Here is a 15,731-nt window from a genome sequence, read left to right as displayed (position 1 = left end):
CCAGCACAGCGAAACCAAGGAAGCAAACCATCCCAGCCAGCCAGGGGCTGCAGTCGTCAGGCGGCCCTGCATTCCGTTTCTAGGCAGTGGCTTTTGAATCGGATGGAGGTACTGAACCACCAACACTGAGCAGTAGTTCTCTGTTCCAATTTTCGAGAGCAAAGGAAATCAAGGTACTAATAGAATTTTCCCCAATTTTGAGTTTTTTTCTCCCATAAAATGTTATTATGTGACTGGCATCAGATACCAACTACCCAGGCCAAAAGTGGCAGGAGTCGATGTCTAATTCAGCACACTATTACCTATTTATTCTGTTTCCGAAAATAAAACAGTGTCTTATACTAATTTTTGCTCCCAAAGAGGCGCTAGGTCTTATTTTCAGGGGATGTCTTATTTTTCCATGAAGAAGAATACGGTACACATTTATTGTTAAATGAAAATAAAGGAAATTTATTACCTGTCAACACAAACCAGACAAACTGTGAATCCTACAGTATCAAGAATTTACTCATTTATTCAATGACAATCATGTCATCATCTTCTGGAATAGGGGTGTCGAACTCAATCAGAGAAGGGGCCAAAATCTAAAATCCAGCCTAAATCGCGGGCTGAATGGTTTACTGAACAGTCATAAACTGTCATTGTGATGGAAACACAGCGGAGTGCAGTGATGACAGCGCGGTGCGGGCCACACTGCAAGGCCTGGCGGGACGAATTTGGCCCGCGGGCCTTGTGTTTGACACATGTGCTCTGGAACATCATCATAACAATCCAATTCCTGAATTTCCTGGTGAATTTCTTGTGACTCCATTTCTTTCAGAATCAGTGGACCAAATCTCTCATGTTTAGCCTAGGAGGGCCTTATTTTCGGGGGGATGCCTTATATTTCACTCAGAAGGGAACCTGTAAGTTAGGTCTTATTTTCAGAGGATGTCTTATTTTCGGGGAAACATGGGTAGCTACTTTAAGTTGAATGCACACATAAGTGTCTACGTTCTGTAAGGAGCACCATGCGTTCTATGTGCTGCAACCACTACTTTTAGGATCAACACGTCCAGATGGAGCAGATCTTGGTGAGAGAGACAGAGAAAGCAAGACAGATCTAGAGAAAAATCAGCAAACCATCTGAGGGTTTTTAACCTTCTCTTCTTCATACAAATCTGTGGATACTGAACCGTGGTGTTCAAAGTGGTGAATAGAACAGACTCAATTCTACAGGCACCAAGGAGGAGAAGATGATGGGAGAACTACATCCTACGACTGTCTGAACAAACCACAGGGGCGGGAGGGAGTGCGGAGCAGCCAGAGCTGTAAGGAAGACTCCTCAGAGTCCCCTTCACCTGGGCAAGTGCAGGCTGTCCTCCTGCACGGACTGTGTGCGGCCCCCCCAGCCCACCCGGGGCTCCTGGGCGGGCAGGAGGGTGCTCAGCGAGGCCACCCCGTGCAGCGAAGCGGGGAGGACCTTCCCGGTGCGCGGTGATCCCGAGGACAGAGGCCAGGGTCGGGGGAGACGGCGAGCGCGGCCCCCGGCCCACCTACCGGGCCGGCCCATGCCGATCTTCTCCAGGTCCTCATTCTTGACGTACTCGAAGTGGGACAGGCGGGTCACGTTGAGGTCGTCGCGCAGCCGCAGGAAGTACTGCTGCAGCTGCACCTCGGACAGCAGCTCCAGCAGCCAGCCCGTGCCCTCCTCGGGCTGCATGCTGCTGCTGCCCAGCCGCTGCGGGGAGGAAAGAGTGAATCAGGGCCTGGCCGACGTGGCTCTGTGGCTGAGCATCGACCTATGAACCAGGAGGTCGTGGTCCCATTCCCAGTCAGGGCACATGCCTGGATGGCAGGCTCAGATCCCCAGTGTGGGTTGTGCAGGAGGCAGCCAATCAATGATTCTCATCATGGATGTTTCTCTCTCTCTCTCTCTCTCTCCTCTCCCTTCCTAAATCAATATAGAACATCTTTAAAAGACAGCCATGAAAAGAGAAATATATTAAAATTAATAAATAATTTTTTAAAATATTATTATTATTATTATTATTATTAGAATGAATTCAGGAACTGGGGATACAGGGAGGTAAAAGGGGACCCTGCCCGAGAGCCCTGGGCTCACCCACATCCTACTACGCTACTTCCAGGATAGATTAAAATCACCTTCCTGCTCCTCAAAACAGCTGTACAGAACAGCAGATACCCCCTTGCTCCTTTCTTGCCAGCAGCAAGGGTAGAATTAGGACAGTTGGGATACAGCCCAGGCGCCGGAGTCAGGGTCTTACAAAATCTGTGGCTCGGTGACCTGAGATCAACCTCTGTGTTCTCAGGTTCCCTGTCAGCTCAAGCTCTCCTGGGGCCACAAACCCTTGGAGAATGTGATGAAAATGATTTGTGTCTCCAGGGGGAAATAACACATTCTTAATCGTAAAGTTTCACTAAAAAAAAAAACTGGAGGTGACAGGGTCCCTTGAGACACATCATGGGTTGGTTTTCAGACCTGATGGACACACAGAAAGGACTCAGGACTAGGGGAGTCCTCCCAATGCTTGATACAGCAGAGCCTCTCCCCCAACCCAAAGCCCTCCCCGCAAGTGCCTCCAGGACCACAACAAGTGGGGGACAGAGGGACAGGCAAGGGCCGGGGGGGGGGGGGGGGGGGGGGGGGGGGGGAGGGGGGCGCTTTCAGATCCAGCTCCTGTCAATGGCTATCACAACAGACTGTGGCCCAGTGTTGCCAAAATTTACCAATGTTTTCAAGAAGTACTAGCTACCGCCGAAACCGGTTTGGCTCAGTGGTAGAGCGTCGGTCTGAGGACTGAAAGGTCCCAGGTTCGATTCCGGTCAGGGGCATGTACATTGGTTGCGGACACGTCCCCGGTGGGGGGTGTGCAAGAGGCAGCTGACCGACGTTTCTAGCTCTCTATCCCTCTCTCCTCCTCTCTGTAAAAAATCAATAAAATATATTAAAAAAAAAAAAAAAAGAAGTACTAGCTACCTAAATCTATATGTGAAATCTATAATAATAAAAGCACAATATGCTGTTCTTCCTGACGTCCTTCCAGACGAAGCCGGGGCTGTGAGGGAAGCCCGGGTCCCAGGTGCCAAAGGGCAGCCGGTGCCAGCTGCTGGGGGAAGGAAGGCCTGCTCTTGCACGAATTTCATGCATCGGGCCTCTAGTCTTGCCATAGTTTTTTTTTTTTAAAGGTAATATAATCACATGGTAAAATATTCAAAAGGCACACAGGAGCCATAAAGTCTCATTCTCTCCTCTACTGCACAGATACCTAGCTTCCTTCCCCAAAGCCAGATGCCATCAACTACTTTGCAGATCTTTCCAGACTTTTAAATAATATATTTTATTGATGTTTCTACAGAGAGGAAGGGAGAGGGAGAGAGCTAGAAACATTGATGAGAGAGAAACTTCCATCAGCTGCTTCCTGCACACCCCTGACTGGAATCAAACCTGGGACCCTTGAGTCCGCAGGCCGCCACTCCATCCACCGAGCCAAACCGGTCAGGGCTTGTTTTGTTTTTTGAAGAGGAGCTTTCTTCTAAAGCTTTTAATTTTATTTTTTTTAATCCTCACCAAAGGGTATTTTTCCCATTTATTTTTTTAGAGAGTGGAAGGAAGCGAAGTGGGAGAGAGACAGAGAAAGAACAACATCCACTGGTTGCCTCCCATTCACGACCCAACCCACTCCGACCAGGGCCAGGGATCAAACCCGCATCCCAGGTAGGCGGCCTTGAATGGGAATTGAATCTGTGACCCTTCGGTCCAAGGGCTGACACTAACCACAGAGCCAAACCAGCCAGGGCTTCCAGACTTTGTCTCTCCACTCACCCCCGCACCCCCCGGCCACACACACACACACACACACACACACACACACAAATACTGTTCCTACTTCATTCTGTTCCTTTTCACTTAACATCTTTCTCCAGACTTTTTTGTTGTTAATCCTCACCAGAGGATATTTTCCACTGATTTTTAGAGAGTGGAAGGAAGGGAGAGAGACAGAGAAAGAGAAACATCGATGTGAGAAAGACACATCAATTGGTTGCCTCCCGCATGCACCCGGACCAGGGCCAGGGGGGATCAAGCCTGCAACCAAGGTATGTGCCCTTGACTGGAATCAAACCCAGGACCACAGAACCAAACTGGCCAGGTATCTCCTGACTTTTTAACTATGTCAACTAATTGAAACACACACTTACGCGCGCGCGCACACACACACACAACATACTTTATGTTGGCCAAACAACACGCGTTTGCAGGCCACAATCAGCCAAGGCTCCACCATTGAGTGACCTCTGACCTACACTTTCTTGGGCCCAGAGGAAGGCCAGGGGCACCCTCAAAACTAAGCAACCTGACCCACCAGACACCAAGCCCATCCCTGTCCAAGTGAGACACCTCAGAGCTGAGAGCTTGGCCAGGCCAGCCCCTGGCCACGTTCAATCCCAGAGCTATTTAACAGGGAGGAAAAGGCAAGAGGCGAAAGGTCAGCTGCCCGAGACCCCATCCTCCCCTACTCAGAGGTTGCCTTGTCCCCCAGCTCTCATCACAGGTCGCACAGAAAGGCTGGCTCTCAGAGCCGCTCCCAGCCTGGGCCCAGCACCAGCCTCCTGCTCCACAGTTCCCAGAGGTGCTGCCAACCCAATGCCAGCGGTTCAGGCTTTCCCAGGCAGCTCGGGGCGGCTCAGAGAGTGACAAATGGGAGCCAGAGGACCTCAGTTCAAACCCTGGCTGGCTCTCCTGCCAAGGAGGCTGGGCCACAGGGGGTTTCCAAACTGGAAGCTGTAAGTAACCCGTTACCCAGAAGGTTCTCACAAAGGCTGTACAGCCCCCTAGAGGGCGTTTCTGGTTGTCACAACGTTGGGGGGCCACTGGTGGTCTTTAGGGGAGACAAGAATGGGAGTTATCCTGTAATGCACAGGGGTGTTTCCCACACTGTCCCAAATCCCATACAACTTAATTCACGGACGTGAAAAATTTGTTTGTAGCCCTACCCGGTTTGGCTCAGTGGATAGAGTATCAGCCTGCAGACTGAGAGGTCCCAGGTTCGATTCCAGTCAAGGGCATATGCGCAGGTTGTGGGCACATCCCCAGTGTGGGGCATGCAGGAGGCGGCCGATCAATGATTCCTTTTCATCGCTGATGTTTCTATCTCTCTCCCCCTTTCTCTCTGAAATCAATAAAAAAATATTTTTAAAAAATGTGTTTGTAATTATCTGAATCTAGAGTTGAATTTCATTTTACAATTGAACAAAAAAGTATTTTTTTAAATATATTTTATTGACTTTTTTTACAGAGAGGAAGGGAGAAGGATAGAAAGTCAGAAACCTCAATGAGAGAGAAACATCAATGAGCTGCCTCCTGCACACGCCCCACTGGGGACGTGCCCGCAACCAAGGTACAGGCCCTTGACTGGAATCAAACCTGGGACCCTTCAGTCCGCAGGCCGATGCTCTATACACTGAGCCAAACAGGTTTTGGCCAAAGAAGTATTTTTGCAGTCTTGATACATACTGAATTTTTTTCTGGAATGGAACTAGCGTACTGTGTAAACTGAGGGAAAACCGGCCTTTGCTTTGTTCAGAGCTTAGCGAAAGTGGTTCCCTATTTAAAAAAAAAAATGTCACTGAAGGCAGCCCCTCCTCACTCTTTCAAAACAGCCCTCTCGGTCAGCACTCGTAGAGGGGCTTCGTGGTGGTTCTACTTCACTGTGTCAGAGCGTGCTGACGCGGACTACGCGAAGTGGCGCGATTACCTCCCTTTTATTTCTCTTTTACAGCACAGGTGGCACTACATTTGTGGACTGACTGGCTGTCACATGCACGGTCAGCACGTTATATTTCTATTAGTTTCAAGAATAACAATAAAAGTAGCTAACACTCCCAACTACATCACTATGTGCTGGGCACAGCGCCAAGCATTGAGCAGCATTAACTCATCCTCAGAAAACCATCTGTTATAAACAAGGGGGTGTGGGCTCACGAGGGAGGGACACCACTGCCTTCCAGAAGAAAACCCCAAAGGTGCACCGTGACGTCACTGCCCTCGCAAAGTTCCCAGGGCCTGGCCGGCGGGCGGGGCCGGCTCCTTCACGGTCAGCCCATCCCCAACATGGCTCGGCCCGGGGCAAGGGGTCTGCAGGCCCTCGCCTCCTCTTCCCCGGTGCCCACACTCCAGGGCTCCAGGTCCCCGTGCCCACCCTCCTCTGGGGCAGGAGGCAGCCACTCCTGAGGACAGCTCACACCCAGAGGTCCCTCCCCTGAAAAGCACAGCCCAACCTGTTCCTGTCCCCGAAATACCAGCTAACAAATCTCCCGACTCAGCTGGACACTCTCCTCCCGGCTCCCCAGCCCCAGGCAGCAGGGCCGCTCTGCACGGGGCCCTGTGTGGGGAGGCCGAGGACACCGGGATCCCAGGGGGGAGATAGCAGGCAGGGTCCCGGTCCTGTCCCTGGACAAGTCCCCTCCTCGCCCCTACCTGCCCCTCCAGCCCAAGCTCCTTTGTGAAGCACGGAGCACGGCTGCAGCTGTCCCCGTGGGCCTGGGCCCCCGCGGAGCCCCGAGCCCGCACACCTGTGTCGGACACGTGTAGCTCTCCGCTGAGCGTGCACGTTTCCCAGGCACACTCTCCCGGCACCAGAGGGGAGAAGCCGCTCGGCCCGGACCCCCGGGCAAGCCCTCACTGAAGGGGGCCCTCAGCCTCTCCCGGTCCCGCTCCCTGCCCCTCGGCGAAGTGCTGCTGGCCCGGCCCCAGCCCCCCACTCACTGTGTACAGTCTCCGCCGCAGCCTGGCCAGGAGCGGGAAGGAGAGCTCCAGGCCAGGGAACCGACGCGCCGCTGGCATCTCCACGGGGCTGGACCCCCGACGGGTCCCTCGGACGTTGGCTTGAGAGGCGGGGGAGCAGGGACCTCAGCTCCTATGCTTCAGGTCTTGCCCAGAAGGGAAGCTGGCCAGAGGTCTGCCCTAGGAGCCCCCAGAGTCCCACACCAGGGGTGGGACGTAGGGCAGAAGAACGCGCTCTGCAGCACAGCTGTTCCTACAGCTGGCCGGCCTGCCAGGGGGCAGGTCAGCTCTTCCCTAAGACTGCCTGCAGCCCGAGTCCTCTCCCTCTGTCCGGTTTCTCTGTCTTCTCTCCAGCGCAGTGGTCACAGCTCCAGCCCTGCTCCCTGGCTCCCCCTCCTGACTGCCCTTCCTCCTCCCTCCCTCCTCCCCCCGCCCTCCCCAGCTGAGCAGCTCTGACACTGGCTGAAAAGGGACCTTTCTGAATGGCTGCCAAGAAGGCGGCCGGCAATGGGGGGACTCTTCCTCCCAGCCCCCCGCACCGGCCCCCCTGCCTCCCCACACACAAGGCCCCCTGTCTCTGGCTTCCACCCCAGCCCCCATAGTTGCAGACAACCCCTGGGATTTTAGGGTGGGGGCCATGTGAACCCAGCAGCCATGCACGAAGAATGGGCGCAGGCTCCCGCGTGGGCTTCTCTGGGGCTTGGGGGCCAGTACAGAGCCTGCGTTGGGGGGCCAGGACCCCCGAGGTGGTCTCGGGTCCTGCAGGGGAGACCCTCCCCCATCTCCCGGCCCTGGCCTTGGCTGGGTGTCTCCTCTGGCTCAGGCCCTAATGTGGCCCTGTTACCCTGGTGCCCGACGGAAATAGGAGGCCGGCAGCCTGCCAGCGCGGGGCAGTCCGGCCAAGACCGGGAGGGGGTGGAGGGGGTAAGGAATCTCCACCTCCTCCCCTGGGGTTGCCTTGTCTGCTGCCCCACAACACCCGGGCACCTCCTCCCCAGACGGGCGGCCCCGTCCCCAAGCCCCCTCAAAACAAACAAACATGCTCGCTAGCCCCAGCGGGATCAGCCCGGCCCCACGCTGTGGGATTCGGGCTGCATGGTGTCTCCTGTTATAGCACCCGTACACCCCGACAGCAGCCCAGCGAACGGGAAGGAGAGGAGCTCCATCAAGCCCCCAGGGGCCCCCGTGTTCCCGGAGCCGACAAACATCCCTCGGCCCTCCTCAAGAGGGCCAGCTGCTCTCACACCTCCCCTCCCCGCAGCCCCAGACACACCTGACAGCTGCAGGAAGTCCTCTGCGGCTCCCTCGGCTCCCCCTCCTTCCCCCCCCACCCTGCCCAGGGAGCCCCTGTTTCTCTCACACTGCTCTCTTGTCTCCTATCCAGCTGGCCACCAGCGCGGAGAGCCCCAGCTGGCTCGTGGGGCAGGCAGCTGGGGTGGGAATTGGGGGGAGTCAGCATCCCAAGCTCTCTTTCCAAGGTCTCTCTCAGTGTGTGGAGAGGAGCTACCCAAAGGGACAGCCATTTCCTGGTCTGAGCCCTGATTTGGGGGACGGGGGGCGGGGGGGAGAAGGGGGGAAAACAAACCCCAGCAATCAGACCTTCTCTCCCCCCCGCCCCCCCCGCCCCCGGCCCCGTCATCCGCTACCCAAAGCCTGTGGAGCCAGCCAGGTGCAGCTCCCCTCCGTCCAAGTGAGTCCCCGTCTGAGGCTGGGGTCACAGATAACGGACAAGGGCAGGCAGAGGTCACCCTGGAGCGGACTTTCCCCCAAACCCCGGCAGGAAATGTCCACAGCTCAGAAAGAAAAGCCTCCTACTGCCTGCCTCCCACCAGGCCCCTCTCTGAAGGAGGCCCAGGGACCTGATCTAAGCAGGATTACTCCCTCAACCCCGAGACAGGGCTGCTGGGCTAGCGTGGCCAGATTAAAAAACCCCAGGCACCCGCTGACAGATGTGCCCCACACGCCAGAGCCCCAGGCCTGACTCTCCCTGGGTCTAAGGTAAGAACAAGCCTGGGCAGCTTGCTCACAATCCAGCTGTGAGGCGCTGTCAGGAAAGAACGGCCTGGGCAGACAGGGGTCCGAGCTGCTCCGGCCAGGCCTGGGGTCCCTTTCTCCCCAACCGCAGCTCCCACCTTTCGGCCCATCTTTGTCCTGTCAGCGACTGCCCTCTGCCGGCCGACGGAGGGAGTGCTTGGTCTCCAAGGAGAAGGAGCCGTGGTCCCCTACGTATGGATGGTGTGACCTTATTTTTTTAAAGCTAACAGGGGCATTCTGGCTGGATACGCCTGTTTGAACGCAATGTCCACGGGAATGTCCGGGCATGGGGAGGCGCGCCCGTGGCTGACTAACCCCAAACCCTGGTGTGCCCGGAGCGCTCCGGGGGCGCTGAAGAAAGCCAAAGGGCAGCTTCCTGGGGACCCCAAGGGACCCAGAGAGACACGGAGGCAAACGCCAGCACCCGCAATTCATCACCCCTGATTCACCCACCCCTCAGCCCCCCCCGCCCCCCCCCGCAGCAACACCAGGTCTCTACGCAGCCTCCCGGGGCCTGTCCTGGCCCAGACGCTTACACACCCCTCACTCCCGGCAGCAGAGCGCAGGGCTGGGCCCTCGGCTCTCCCCCAGGGCCCCCCCCCCCCCATTACCTGCAGGACCTCCTCGCCCCCATTAATCCCATTAACCCCATTACCTGCAGGACCTCCTCGCCCCCAGCCAGGCGCTGATACGCAGACCTCTCCCCCATGGGACCCAGACGCAGCGCTCAGGCCCGAGGAGAGCAGCGCCGCCCGCAGCCCCCGCCCCTCCGGCGGCAGCGTCACCGCCCTGCGCGCTGCTGCGGGGCCTGCGGGGCTGGGCCCGCACGGGGCTGGGCCCGGAGCATCCTCAGGTCTGAGCCTAGAAGGGCAGGGCTGCTGGAGCTCATGAGCAGGGGGAGCTCTGGTCCTGGTCCCCACCCCGCACTCACCCCACAGCCTCCTGTCCACCACCCACCCGCTGGCAGAGCCCCCGAGGATGCTGTCCCTCCGGCTCCGACCGCGGCAGCCCCGCCCCCAGCCCTGCCCCGTCTGCGCCAGGGAGCCGCCGCCTCCCGCAGGGCCACAGCCCGGTCCCCAGAGCCACGCTCCCCTCCCCTGAACCCCAGAGCTCCACAGCCGCCAGCTTGGTCCCGGGGATTCAAGGCTCCCCACAGTCCATGATGGGGGGAGCGGGGGGGGGGGGGGTCCATCCCAGAAGCATACAGGACAGAAGCACCCCGGTCCCGAACCAGCCTGAGGCCCCGCCCTCCCCTCCCTCTAGAGGGGCGGCCTGAGGCCTCCCCCTCCACCATGCGCCCACCTGCCGGCTCCCGCCGCGGCTCCTCTTCTCTCCGCTCCACCCTGGCCGCCACCGCAAACCTGCGGGGCCGAGCACGGGAGCCACGCCTCCTCCGGCGCGGCCCAGCCCCCACCCCCTCCGCCTCCTCCAGCCCGGCCTTGACCTTTCCCTTCCGCCCCCTCCCCCGGAGGGAGAGCCAGGCTGTGCGGGCGGCGGGGCAGGGCGGGGCGGGGTGCTGGGGCTGCCCTCTCCGGCCTCGGAGTGCCCACGCTGCCTGCTGGAGGGGCCCGAACTCTCACCCGGCTCCCACACCTGCCCGCCCGAACTCCCACCCGGCGTGCAGGTGAGGCCCCGGCTGGCAGAGGACGCCCCGCCGCCGCCGCCGAGGCTCCTCCTCCCCCGCCAGCCCCAGGGCTCCAGGCGGACGGACGCACACCCTCTCATTTGGCTGGCATCTGAAGCATCCACTGACTCCGCAGGAACAGGTATGTGCGGCTGAGCTCAGGGTGCTTCTCCCCTTCCAGGGCTGGGGCCAGGGAGGAGAGAGATGCTGAGCCACCGGCACACACACACACACACACACACACACACACACACACACACTCTCACCCTGCAGAGTGAGGCGAGGGCCCAGGCGGGCACCAGGTGAGTTTTCCCCAAGGCTCCCCCTCCTCACAAGCTCGGTCTCAACCCTAAGTATGACCCTGCCAGGCAGCGGGTGTATCAGCTAGGACAGACACCAGTGCTGCAAGAACCCAGCCAGGTGGCTGTGGAGAAAAGGGGCTGAAAATGCCAGGCCCCTTCTTTCTTTCTCCTCCTGGCCGGGTGAAGAAGGGTCTGATCCGAAAACCTTCCTCCTTCCTGCTTTTCCTCCCTCCCTCCTCCCCTGTAAGCCCCCTGCCGTCTTGCTATAAAGATATCCACAGGCCCCAACCTGCCTCTGGGATTTGGGGCATCCAGCCCACTCGCACACCTCTCTGGTCTGTAACTGCCCCCAGATCTCTAAAAGGGAGCCGGGAGCAGCCAGGAATCTGCTGCTGCCCCCCTCCCCCACCCTCTCCCCCAGCCTCTCCAACAGCATCAGTGAAGTGACAAATCCAATCCCAGGAGCAGACGTGACAAGTAATTTCCGGCCAAGAGGATTTTTCCAAAACAATCTACCGTATTCTCGGGAATATATGCCAATCGCACCTCCAAGCCAGCCCTCCCTCCGCCACCTCTGCCCTCCCTCTTCTCCAAGCCCTAGAGGAAAAACAACATATTGGGGAGGGGGAGGGGGGGTGTAACACTGGTAGCTCCTCTCAGCCAGAGGATTATCTTGCCTTCCAGGTCAGTCCCTCCGAGCCCAGTCGGCTTCCACTCACCCGCTGTGAGCAGGACCCAAGCGTCTGGACCCAGGCCAGGCCGGCTCCCCTCGGGTCCTCATCCCAGAGGGAACTGCATTAGGCAACCCCACACCTTCAGGTCAGCCCGGGTCTGACATCATGCCGGTCTGAGGAGGAGGCTGGCCAGGGGCCAAAGGAGAGAAGGGGATGATTCAGAGGCATGCCATGGCTGTTCACACCCTCTCCATCCCCAGGACAGGGCGGCCCACTCCCTCCCAGGGGAGCTTGGCATCGGAGAGCCTGAGGACTGGCAAGGCTGAGGCATACTTGGCAGCAGTGCTGGGCCCACAGGCCCCGAGACCAGCCCTCAAGCCTCTTCGTCCTTCTCGCTAACTGTTGGTGTTTTCCTGAGACTTCTGAACTCTTCCCTTCTCCATGGAGGTTCTGTCCGTGGGGGTCACCGCCTCTCCTCCTAGAACTCCGATTACCACCATGAGCTATCTGTCTCCGTTCCCGAGTTCCTGGAGCTCTAGACCCACATTCCTACACATTACAGGACAGCACCCCCCTCCCCGCCGCCAGGAGGATGCACAGGCAGGTAACCACAAATCCTGCATGTCCAGACCGAGGTCATCATTAACCACTTAACCCGAGCTCCTGGGTGCTCCTGTATCCTGATTGAAAATCACAAGCCAACACCAGCCACCCAAGCTAGACACCTCACCCCTGGCCCCCACAGCCATCCGACCTTCCCCAAGCAGGCCACAAAATCTTGTTGTTTCTGCCTCTTTCTTATTCCTCCCGTCATGCGGGCAGGCCTGGGCTGAAATCCTGACTCTGTCCCTTTCTCGTTGGGCAACTTTGGGGCAAAGGACTTAACATCTAAGCCTCAATTTCCTCATCTGTAAAATGGGGACAAATCGTACCTCCCTCAAGGAGTGCAGACTCCATGAGATCATGAGCAGCACACTTAGCACAGCACCTGGCACGCAGTGGCCTACTGTTATTATTGCCATGTGAGCACAGACCTGAGGTCCCTCCCCTGCTTCACGCCTTCTGTAGCTCCTCATTGAGCCACATACAAGGCCCGTCAGGATCCACTCCTTGTCTATCTGTCCACCTCTTACCATTTCCCTTCAAATGTCTCCGTGTTTTCAGATTCATTGCAGCCGCTCCTGTCCCAGACCCACTGAGCTGCTGTGCTCCCACAAAGCCACCTCAGTCCCAGGGACAACATGCGGTCACTCAGGCGGAAGGGGAGTCTTGCACTGGAAGGCCTTCTCAATGGAGGAGAGAAAGGGATAGGGAAGAGAGGAAGAGAGGGGGGAAGAGGGAAGGAAGGGGGAAGGGGAGTGACAGGGAGGAAAGGCAGGGCACAGAAGCAGAGGCAGATACATCAGACAGAGGGACTCTCCTGCACCTTATCTCAGACCACCATGGAGAAAGAGGAGTAAGGATCTTCGGAGAAGAAAGGATCTGATTAACCATCATGACACAGACCAACACTGAATTCAGCGCCGCCCACATGTACCAGCTTGGTCTCGAGAGTATTTTGTAACTGTTCCACGCTCCACCAGCCAGACTGGCATGCCAATCCTGACACTCAGACAGGACACTGAGAGCCCTAATGTACTCCTGGAGCACTCTCCCCCGCTAACACAAACACCGCGCAAGTGTGGCAGGATGAATTCCTGCAGCCGCCGGGGTCTGCCTGGTGCACACCATGCCAATGCTCTGGCCCAGGCACCAGCATGGCACCAAGGCCCGGCAGCGCCTCCGAGGAAGGGAAGGAGGTAGTGCCGGCTGCCAGGCACTCCCAGGGCTCTTCCAGGGCTGGGCAGAGGACGCCCAGCGAGCTGCCCGCATTCTGGCTCAGGCCTCACCCCACCCCCACCCCTGGGGAGAGCCTAGAGCTGAAGTGGCCTATTGTTGGGCCCAGGAGGTGGGGTGGGGAAAGCCAGCACTGTGTATTGTAAATCATTTACTCTGCTACAGGGACTGCTCATCCCCATGTCCGTCCGCAACAGAACCCCGGAGCTAGGCACATCCAGTGCAGAGCAGGCTGCGGGGCCCAGGAGGCGAAGGGTCTGAACCTGGGAGAGAAGTGTCAGGGATTTCAAGGTACTTAAGATTCCACAATGAACAACAAAGACTGTGAATAAGAACAGAGCCAGAGACACAGACTGTCAGACCTCAGAGGGAGTGTAGGGGAGGGTGGGGATAAAGGGGAGAGATCAACCAAAGGACTTGTGTGCATACATGCCTAACAAGTGGTCAAGGACAACAGGGGGGTGGGGGTATGCGTGGGGAGGGGTGTGGGGTGAGAATGGGGGGATGAGGACAAATATGTGATACCTTAATCAATAAAGAAATTTTATATATATATATATATATATATATATATGTTGTTGTTTGTTTGTTTTTAAGAGACCATAAATCCCACCATCTCCTGCCCACCCACTTTAGCAACAGAGAAACTGAGTCCCTAAATTGGAAGGGACTGGCCTGGTCCAAGGCACTTAAGAGCCTGTCACAGGGAATGAACCTCCAGGAGCTGGGGGAGGTCAACAATTCAGAGTGGTCAACAACGGTCTCTTCTGACCGCTGAGGAGGAGCGGCCCTGCCAAGAGCAGGGACAAGTGAAGGTCAGGGCCCCGAGCGGAGACCCTGACTCACTAGGAGACAGCCTACAGAGGAAAGGCAGCGATAAGAACCCCGGTCCTCATCCCCGCGGAGGCCCATGGCTTCAGCTTCCTCAGGAGGTTCGACTGCTGAGAGGAGAGGCCAGGCCAGACCTCTCCCCCTACGCCCCTCCTCCGTCTCTCACAGACCTACTATGTGTTCACCTGGTGCTAGGATTGGGGGGAAGTATAAAGGAGAAGTCACAGTGTGGGCTCTCAAGAAAACATTATGTGCTACCGAAACCGGTGGCTCAGTGGATAGAGCGTCGGCCTGTGGACTGAAAGGTCCCGGGTTTGATTCCAGTCAAGGGCATGTACCTTGGTTGCGGGCATATCCCCAATAGGGGGTGTGCAAGAGGCAGCTGATCAATGATTCTCTCTCATCGATGTTTCTGACTCTCTGTCCCTCTCTCTTCCTGTGAAAAATCAATAAAATATATTAAAAAAAACAAAACATTACGTGCATGTTCTTTACTAAAAGCTTTCTTTTCATTGACCAATTTAAACCCCCCCCCCCTTCCTATTCTACATTATTCCCATTTTATAGATAAAAAAAAACTAGCTCTGAAGAGGTGGCCATGATCACCCAGAAAATAAGAAATGAAGCCAGAATTCTGTATACTACATTGCTTGGCTCAAGGATGCAGGCCCATGGTGGACAGAGCCAGGGTCTTATCCATTAATTGTATTCTGGCCCTAACCAGTTTGGCTCAGTGGATAGAGCACTAGCCTGCGGATTCAAGGGTCCCAGGTTCGATTCCGGTCAAGGGCATGTACCTTGGTTGCGGGCACATCCCCAGTAGAGGGTGTGCAGGAGGCAGCTGATCGATGTTTCTCTCTCATCAATGTTTTTCTAACTCTCTATCCCTCTCCCTTCCTCTCTGTAAAAAATCATTAAAACTTTTTTTTAAATAAATATATACTGGATACTGAATGATTTCATGGATTCTCAAAGGTTAAGGAGGGGATAGACGTTCTAGGAGAAGACTGCAGATTGCAAACAGGCACATAATTTCACTCCTTCCCAAAACTCTACCAATACCACAATTAAAAAAGGAGAGATGTTTGCATGGCAGAAGTCCCCAAGGATAAGAACAGGAGAGACGCCGAAACCGGTTTGGCTCAGTGGATAGAGCATCAGCCTGCGGACTGGAAGGTCCCGGGTTCAATTCCAGTCAAGGACATGTACCTTGGTTGCGGGCATATCCCCGGTGGGGATTTTGCAGGAGGCAGCTGATCGATGTTTCTAACTCTCTATCCCTCTCTCTTCCTCTCTGTAAAAAATCAATAAAATATATTTAATAATAATAATTAAAAAACAGGAGAGACAACCACCACAAAAAGCTGGAAAGCAAATGGGCCTGTGACACCTGAGAGGACGTGCTCTACCAAAAACGAACGAGTAAACCAACAGAGAAGACACGAGATGCAGGAAACAAGAGCCCACCTCAGAAGGGCTGTTAAGGAATCGCCAGGATGCCAAGGGACAGCCAAGCACCATGATGGAAAGCAGCCAGCCCGAGCTGCTTCCAGACACAGGGCTCCGAAACCTCTCCAGAAAGAGGAGTCTGACAGAACACCGAATGGAAAACAACATCTCGATAAATGTAGACGGCTACCGGCGAG

The 15,731-nt window shown here is 56.4% G+C and overlaps 1 protein-coding gene and 1 long non-coding RNA gene across 24 annotated transcripts in view; one reads left to right on the top strand and one right to left on the bottom strand.

The window, feature by feature from the left end:
* The window catches only part of TNK2 (tyrosine kinase non receptor 2), a 51,009-nt gene that overhangs the window by 21,232 nt on the left and 14,046 nt on the right, over positions 1 to 15,731 (bottom strand). For 5 of the 23 annotated variants that reach the window (XR_006742077.1, XM_036445035.2, XM_045583877.1 and 2 more), the window contains one exon: positions 1,540 to 1,720. Coding sequence is in view for 22 of the 23 variants with exons in the window: in XM_036445035.2 (XP_036300928.1) it covers positions 1,540 to 1,702 (163 nt within the window). In the remaining variant the exon portion in view is untranslated. Of the gene's footprint in view, positions 1 to 1,539; positions 1,723 to 6,766; positions 6,998 to 9,473; positions 9,613 to 10,120; positions 10,140 to 11,463; positions 11,604 to 15,731 lie in introns of those variants that run through there. The other 18 variants (XM_036445032.2, XM_036445044.1, XM_045583885.1 and 15 more) reach the window with 11 other exon arrangements.
* On the top strand, positions 10,698 to 14,797 carry LOC118722902. The gene is made up of 2 exons (XR_004989162.1): positions 10,698 to 10,744; positions 14,653 to 14,797. It is a non-coding gene; the product is annotated as an uncharacterized LOC118722902 (long non-coding RNA).

This window comes from Pipistrellus kuhlii, unplaced genomic scaffold (assembly GCF_014108245.1).
Source record: "Pipistrellus kuhlii isolate mPipKuh1 unplaced genomic scaffold, mPipKuh1.p scaffold_m20_p_2, whole genome shotgun sequence".
NCBI classification, from domain to species: domain Eukaryota; kingdom Metazoa; phylum Chordata; class Mammalia; order Chiroptera; family Vespertilionidae; genus Pipistrellus; species Pipistrellus kuhlii.
The sequence above is the reverse complement of the archived record's forward strand: the minus strand, read 5'-3'. Positions and strand labels throughout refer to the sequence as shown.